An 8,992-nucleotide genomic window follows, 5' to 3' on the forward strand; every position below is an offset into this window, starting at 1 on the left:
GACTCTTATTTTGAAGTTTTCCTCTGGACTACATCTCCCATAGTGCACTGCCCTTATCACTTCCACCTGCCCCTCATCCTCACCTGTATTCCATTCCTTCATTTAGTACCTTGTGTGTGTGTGTGTGTGTGTGTGTGTGTGTATATATATATATATATATATATATATATCTCATCTAGTTTTGTTAATTCAATTGCCAGTCCTTGAAGTGTAACTAGTTTGAGGTTTAGCTTTATTGTTTGTTCCACTCCAGCGTTTGTTATTAAAAGATTGAAAGTACTTCTGTGTATCCTCCCTTCCTCTTCCACTCCAAGTACTCAATGTTACAATTCTATAACAGAAGTTACACACACACACACACACACACACACACACACACACACACACACATGTTGTGTTTCCATGTTTTATGGGGACTTTCCATAGACATAATGGTTTTTATACTGTACAAACTTTATATTCTATCCCCTAAACCTAACCCTACCCCTAAACCTAACCCTCACAGAAAACTTTCTGCATTTTTACATTTTCAAAAAACATAATTTAGTATGATTTATAAGCTGTTTTCCTCATGGGGACCGACAAAATGTCCCCACAAGGTCAAACATTTCGGGTTTTACTATCCTTATGGGGACATTTGGTCCCCACAAAGTGATAAATACACGCTCACACACACACACACACACACACACACACACACACACACAGAGAGAGAGAGAATGGTAACAATAAGCTGAGTGAGTTTTGGTATGGGAAGTTGTCTTTTAAAATTAGACCCTTTCTCTATTAATATTGTTCTTATTCTAACACTTACAAATTTAACTAAAATTATTTCTCTCAATGCAACCTCCTCCACTACTGTACACACATTGTAACGTATTTATTTCTAATGATATAATACGTTTGTTGTAATGCAATATTATGAATTAAATTATAAATAATTGTAAATAAATTAAGAGCACATTTCTTTGTTCTCTGTTCACTTGTTTTGCTATTATTATTATGCATGGGAGATTTTAATTATGTAGTGCACAATAATGCAAAATTATGATATTTTTGGGTTCATTTTCCTATACTTTCAGAATAAACCAAACTTTGCTTGTTTTAATAAATAACTACTTAAAATGAGCATGTTTTGGTACAGGATGCAGGGTCACTGAGAAATTAAGCAAACATGTTAAGTGGTCAGCAGGGGACAAATTAAATTGTGTTTCAACTGTACATGCAGCATAAAAAACATGGTAGCAAATTCTCATTCTAGAGTTTTGTTCGATTTTTTTTTGGTCTGAAAGACAAATAAATAAACAAATTAATGGTAGAAAGCCAAAAATACAAACAGACAGACATATGATAGATAGCCAGACAGACAGACAGGCAGACAGATAGACAGACAGACATATTTAATTTTGTTTTTAGTACTGCTGTACTTTTAACTGTATCATTTATGTGAAGTACTTGGTACAACATTCTTTGCCTCCATGTATGAGCATCTTGCAGAGCAAACGCAACATGTGATATCTAATTGGGAATACTTGACACACAAATCTCAGTAATGGTGACAATCAACAAACATCATTAAGTAAAAAGATGAGCTCTGAAAATCACCACACAACCACTAACTAACAGTTGTGACAAAAACAACAACAAAAGCACAGATCAAATCTGCAAACAGCTAAAAATAAGCTTTAAAATAAATATATTCATGTCACAATGCTGGGAGAAGATCAGCACCATTGTTTAATATGAAACTTTAAGTAAAAACAACTACATTGGGACAACATTTAGGGGGATATTTATTGTCTAACGTGTTTATATTCAAAGTAATTTATTCTCCTTAGTCTCAAAGATTTTGCAATAAATAATGCCATGTAACCTGCCACCGAATTCAACATATGTTTTTGAGTTAAGGTGAAATATATGTGTGTTAATTCAACTTGATACAATGTCATGACTTTGTTAATTGTGTCAACTCAAACAAGCACTTTAATATAATATCAAAAATTGTGTTTACATTGGCAACAGACTAAAACAAAATTGATTAAATTGAATGAACTTAAAAATACCAGTAGAATGAGAGAAATCATTAAATTTACTTGGGTGAAAACAACTTCAGGGATAACAGTGTGGATGGATGGGTGGATGAATGGATGGGTGGATGAATGGGTGGATGAATGGATGGATGGATGGGTGGATTGGCGGATGAATGGATTGGCGGATGAATGGATGGGTGGATGAATGGATGGAGGCTGTAGGCCTAATATCTTATTTAGCACATTATAAATGAGTATTAAAACTATCCCGGAGGAGTGTTACAACAGTATCCAGACCAGCACGAGGGCAGTTATAACATATATGCTCCTTGTCTTCACACACTAATTGTGGAAAATAGGAACTACATGTATGTATGTTTTGTATATTTATTTTGTTGGTAGACAGAATGCATCTCATGTAAAAAAAAAAAAAAAAAATGGCATGTTTATTCTGGTCAGTATTTGTGCAGTATAGCAAAAAGTGTTACAACCTAATTCTAATATGTAAAATTTTCATAGAGGACGTTTAAAGTCTTTACCCACAAACAGAACATTACGTTGCATTAAAAGTCATAAACTGTTTAACTATAATCCATGACTGTGTTTTATTATATGCTACTAATTTTGAATTACTAAATCAACGCTAATAGTATCACTGAATCACTGCAACCGATTCAGAATGCGTCACCATCTCACGCCAGGAAAAAGATGATAGTGTCTACCTATCAGTAGCCCTGCGCGCGTGTGAGCGCACTTGCTCTCTCTATTGTCTGTGACGGAGCAGGGTGTGTACTGACAGAGCAGATGCGCGATGCTCGCTTGCTGTGGAGCTCAATGCATGGAGCTGCATGTAATGATGGAGCTTTATCTCTACCTTGGGCGTTGGACCAAGATGTTTTGCGCTAAGGACGTTTTCATGTGACGGATTTGCATTCGCTTCATTCAGAAGGGTCTTTTTATCCTGCATGTCAATGTGCGTATCTTATGGCTAATCACTGCGTTTTCACGTTTCCCATCGTCCATATGTGACACAACAGAACATTTAAGACGCAAAGGCTTTGTAAATTATTTTCACAAAGATGATGAAGAGACAGATGAACAGCCCGTTGCGACCACGCTCTATGTCGATTGGCAAAAAATCAGAGGCGGTCAAAGTGGTGGTGCGGTGCCGCCCGTTAAACAAGAAAGAAGAAGCGATGAATCACGGCAGAATTGTTGAAGTTGACGTCAGACTGGGACAGGTGAGCGTGCGTAATCCAAAATCATCCGGAAACCTCATGAAAATATTCACGTTTGATGCGGTCTATGACATGGGTTCAAAACAAAACGAGTTGTACGATTATGCATGCAAACCCCTTATTGAATCGGTTTTGCTTGGTTTCAATGGAACTATATTTGCATATGGCCAAACTGGCACTGGCAAAACATATACAATGGAAGGTGTGTCCACCAACCCGGAGACAAGGGGAGTCATCCCAAATTCATTTCAGCACATTTTCACTCAAATATCCCGATCTCAGAACCAACAGTATCTTGTGAGAGTGTCCTATCTTGAGATATATCAAGAAGAGATACGAGATCTCCTGTGCAAGGACAACAACAAAAAACTGGAGCTCAAGGAAAATCCAGAGTTAGGTGTCTATGTAAGAGATCTCTCATCTGTGGTGACCAAAAATATAAAGGAAATTGAACATGTCATGAACTTGGGGAACCAGTCAAGATCTGTTGGATTCACCAAGATGAATGAGCGGAGTTCAAGATCACATGCGATTTTTGTGATAACCGTTGAATGCAGTGAAATGGGCATTGATGGTGAGGAGCACATTCGTGTTGGAAAGTTAAACATGGTGGATCTGGCTGGCAGTGAGCGCCAAAGCAAGACAGGTGTAGAGGGACAGAGGTTTAAGGAGGCTGCCAAAATAAACCTGTCTCTTTCTGCCCTTGGAAACGTTATCTCAGCCTTGGTGGATGGGAAGAGTACCCACGTTCCCTACCGGGATTCCAAACTCACCCGCCTGTTACAGGACTCCCTTGGAGGCAATGCCAAAACTGTTATGGTGGCCACAATTGGACCAGCTTCGTGCCACTATGATGAGACTCTTACCACACTGAGGTATGCTAACAGAGCGAAGAACATCAAGAACAAGCCAAAAATCAACGAGGACCCCAAAGACGCACTGCTTCGTGAGTTCCAAGAGGAAATAGCTCGTCTGAAGTCGCAGCTTGAGGAACGAGGGATGCTGGCCAAAGCAAGGAGGAGACATAGGAGAAATAGTATGCAGATGAAGAGGAGTATGAGTAGTGGAGAGGTGGAAACTCCCAGAGAGGGACAGTTGGGGATCACTAAGACAGTACATGAGGAGAGCGTAGAGGAATATTGGTGGAGGCAGCAGATGGCACAGACCTATGCCAATTACAAGTCAGATTTCCATAGGAAACTTGGCACATTAGATGAGAAGGTCAAGACTGTGGAAGATTTGATGAAGGAGCAACAATCAATGGAAATCTTGATTGAAAAGTACAAGGTTGGTTTTCTCCACTCAGCTATTCTTTTCAAGCAAAGTTCTAGATCATATTAATCATAACTTACATATTCTATTGTGTGCCATGATTGTTTGTAGGCTATGGAAAGTAAACTTTTGGTTGGAGGAAAAAACATCATTGACCATACCAATGAACAGCAGAGAATGTTGGAACTGAAGAGGCAGGAGATTGCTGAGCAGGTAAGTGTAGTGAAGAAATTACCATAGCATACCTGTTATACAGTATCTACAGTATGTATTTCAAGGATCAGTATATGACACATGTGTGTAATAAACACTGCTAGGAGAGAATAGAACTGGAGATGCAACAGCTGATGTTTGAACAAGATGAAGAGACAATTGAACTGAAAGAGACGTTCTCCACCCTACAGCAAGAGGTGGAATTTAAGACCAAGAAGCTTAGAAAGGTGTGTAATGCCACAACTCACACACGGTACTCGCTGTATTACGTACTGACATATAAAATGGGCAAATTATTAAGTATTGATATTTAGGACCTTATTGTATCAAATATCATGGTATATGTTTTATGTGGCCGTTTCAGACATGACAAAGTACTTCCTTTAGTTAGTCTATTCAATGAGCCTGTGTTCAGTCAATAAAATCTTTGTTCTTCTTTGTCAGGTTGCAGTTTTGTAAATATTACTTTAGTTTTTGTTTTTAACATGCCAATATTTGATGCTTATAATTATCAAGAAGAACTTCAGACAGGATTTAAGACAGAAACAGAAAAACTATCTGTTTTTGTTTACATTTTTAGTGCTTTTTCATTGTAAAAGGGATAGTTTACCCAAAAGTCATCATTTACTCTCTCCTGCTATCCCAGATCCATCTTTCTTCTACAGAACATAAACAAAGATTTCTAGAAATATATTTCAGCTCTGTAGGTCCTTTCAATGCAAGTGAATGGCGACCAGACCTTTCAAGCTCTAAAAGCCACATAAAAGCAGCATAAAAGTAATCCATAAGACTCCAGTGGTTAAATCGATGTCTTAAGAAGCAATATGATAAGTGTGACTGTGAAACAGATCAATATTTAAGTTTTTTGTACTATAAGTCTCCACTTAGTGAAAGTTAAAGTGGAGATTTATAGTAAAAGGATTTAAATATTGATCTATTTCACATCCAAAGTGATTGCATAGCTTCAGAAGACATATATTAAACCACTGAAGTCATATGGATTACTTTTTTGATGCCTTTGTGTGATTTTTGGAGCTACAAAGTTCTAGCCACCATTCACTTGCATTGAGAGGACTGAAATATTATTTTGTGTTCAGCAGAACAGAAAGAAAGTCATACACATCTACGATGGCATGAGTGTGAGTAAATGATGTGAGAATTTTCAGTTTTGGGTGAATTAACCCTTTAATATAATGCCTTACACCCAAGCCAACATTGCATTGGTTGTTCATCTCACAGTTTTACAGTAAGCTGCAGTTTGTGAGGTCTGAGATTGGAGATATCATCAATGAACATGTCACAATGAGACAAGAACTGGAGCAGACAATGAATGAGCTGACAAGAGAGATGAAATTCAAGTATGTCCAACACCTGGCCTCATACTCTCAGAATTACTCAGAAAAATACTACAAAAACATACAATCCTTGTGCATGCATAGACATATGGAATGGTATTTGTGCCAAAAGCACTTCAGTTGTAGTACTTAAAATTGAATATGCTTTTTGAACTTGGATTACATTAATCTGAAATTTTGTAACCTGAATAAAACTTTTAACTGGAATTTGTGCCACATACAGTACATAGGAATTTCACATTTAATGTAATCCAAGTTAAAAATACATATTCAGTTTTAAGTAAACATTCAAATTAAAGTCCTTGTGGCACATATATCATACCAATAAAAAATGCATATTCAAAAATCAATGCCTAAAATTCTAAATCAGGTAGTGTTAGAAATCTAATTCCATATTTATGTTTATGTTGTTGTCTAAACACATCTTGTTCTTATTGCTTGTCCTTTTCTCCAGAAATCTTATAATCGAGAACTTCATTCCTCCTGAGGAAAAGAATAAGATTATAAATCGCCTTCATTTTGACAGTGAGGAAGACCAGTGGAGAGTCTTACCAATTCTCCCTTCAGAGACGTGTGTGAAAGAATAACACTGTCCCAAAAATTACAAGACATTTACGATGAATTGCTTCTCTTACAATGTTTAATTTTCTCCATTTTTCCAGTAACTCACCTCTTGTCAGGCAAAGGCCAACTTCAGTAGTGGGATACAAAAGACCACTTAGTCAGTATGCCGTGGCAACCGGATCTCCCTCAAGATACAGGGTTGGTATTGTGTAGAGAGAAGGAAATAAATTATATGTTGAGTGTTTTTGGAATAGTGTGCAACAATAATGATAATTTTTTTTAATGGATTATCTAGTAATAATTTTGTAACTTTTAAACTTTTTGTTTAAAAGTTTATCAGTTAGCAAAAAAAATAAAAATAAATTAAATAAAACAAGTCCACCTGTAATGGTAAAAATGGTAAAACACCTATCTGCTATTACTTTAAGGAATTATGGACACAGATGAACCCTTCATTCAATATTTGCTAAAAAGCATTGTTCCCCCCTCTTTCTTTTTGGCACAGGCTGAGAACATCATGCTTCTGGAACTTGACATGTCTCCACCTACCATGGTTCCTCTTGACCTTCAGAGGTCAGACATAAGGACCCAAGACTTGATCCGTGACTTTGGCCATTATAGAAAGAGGACGACCGCATCACGTGTCATGAAAGCCAGATCATGGTGAATAACTTGCAAGTTTCTCATCCACTATTGACAGTATTCATCTGCTACCCTTAATGCAAAAATTGTCAGCATTTAACCCTTATTTTTACCTTCCTCCTCCAGGTGCCAAGGACCAAGTCAATCTGCTTCTTCTTCAACAAGCTCTGGGGCACAATGTCCAGCCTCTACAATGGGGGCTTGTGCAGCATCCCAACAACCATGAGCATTAATCATGCAAGGAATATAAGCATAGAAAGCACTTTTAATTATTCTTTGCTCTTTTTAATGAGCTTTAAGCTAGTTTGTCTTTTGCATCACTCTGATTTAGCTTTGGATTTGCGCACGGATTTTAAGCACAATTGTCTCCTGTATACTTGAAAATGCTAGTGTATCCTGTTTAAGCTTGTCGTTTTTAAGTGATGCCATTCTTGAACAGAAATGCAAACAATAAATGTATCATGAATAAATAATCTCTCAATATGTGTATAAACTTTTACCTGCTCTATATACCACATATAAAGTTTAAGTATAGATTAAAATTAGAAGAAGTTTATAATTGACAAACAAATAAAGTAAGAATGTATGTTTTGTACATATTCAGGTTTGTACAGGAGATCAGCAGTTACAGAAATACTCAAACCAGCCCATCTGGCACCAACAATCATGCCATGGTCAAAATCACTGAGATACATTTTTCCCCATTCTGATGGTTGATGTGAACATTAACTGAAGCGCATGATTCATATCTGCATGATTTTATGCATTAAATTAATTGCTCTGATTAAATAATCGCATGAATATGTAGCTGTACCTAATAAAGTGGCCGGTGAGTGTATATATAAATGTATACATATAGTGGCCCCAACAGTTATTTGGAAACTCAAGCCACACTTAAAAGTTTAAGAATGTAATTGCATTAGATAACAAAATATCAAACCATCATTTGCAATCAAATGATGCGCTAAATTTTCTCAGATCTTCACTTTACTAAGCCATTTTTTAAATTACTTTTAACCAGCTGGTCCAAATGTCATATAAAAGGGTAGTTTACCCCAAAATTTTAATTCATCATTTACTCACCATCATTCCTTCCCAGATGTGTATGACTTTCTTTCTTCTGCTGAACACAAACAAAGATTTCTAGAAAAATATCTCAGCTCTGTTGGTCCATCCAATGCGTAATGAGTAAATGATGAGATAATATTTATTTATGGGTGAACTACCCCTTTAAGTGGAGGCATAAAGTCAGTTTCCCTCAAGTTCTCACTTTCCAAGCAGTGTAACCACAGGTGTAGCTCATAAGATTAACTTTGGACGAGTTAATTAATGTATGGACATGTTAATGTATAATTTTAAACCTAACAAACTTCTTTAAATAAACCCGTTTTGAATGTCAATATTTTGATATGCAATGTCATTCATACATTTTTAAGTGTTCCTTAAGTGCCCAAGTACTTAACGTAATTTTTTCCAATATTATGAGTATTTATTAATATTCAAGAATGCATGGTCGCCATATTGACCACGTTAATCTAACACTGAAACTATAGCTAAGATTAGAGCGACTTCTAAATGCCTTTAATACAGATGTATACTGTATACTATATATAGCTACTATGTACACGCTTGTGTAACTAATTGTACATGTTTATACAAATCAAAACAATGGCCTGAG

General features: G+C 36.5%; 1 protein-coding gene across 1 annotated transcript; it reads left to right on the top strand.

The window, feature by feature from the left end:
- The first annotated feature begins 2,580 nt into the window (after nucleotides 1-2,580).
- kif3cb (kinesin family member 3Cb) lies at nucleotides 2,581-7,815 on the top strand. The gene is made up of 8 exons (XM_052145728.1): nucleotides 2,581-4,555; nucleotides 4,652-4,753; nucleotides 4,858-4,980; nucleotides 5,993-6,111; nucleotides 6,563-6,679; nucleotides 6,771-6,870; nucleotides 7,178-7,335; nucleotides 7,441-7,815. The coding sequence occupies exons 1-8, from the start codon at nucleotides 3,110-3,112 to the stop codon at nucleotides 7,538-7,540; spliced, it is 2,265 nt and encodes a 754-aa protein (XP_052001688.1). The 5' UTR covers nucleotides 2,581-3,109; the 3' UTR covers nucleotides 7,541-7,815.
- Nucleotides 7,816-8,992: the final 1,177 nt, after the last annotated feature.

Source organism: Xyrauchen texanus, chromosome 16, assembly GCF_025860055.1.
Source record: "Xyrauchen texanus isolate HMW12.3.18 chromosome 16, RBS_HiC_50CHRs, whole genome shotgun sequence".
NCBI classification, from domain to species: Eukaryota; Metazoa; Chordata; class Actinopteri; order Cypriniformes; family Catostomidae; genus Xyrauchen; species Xyrauchen texanus.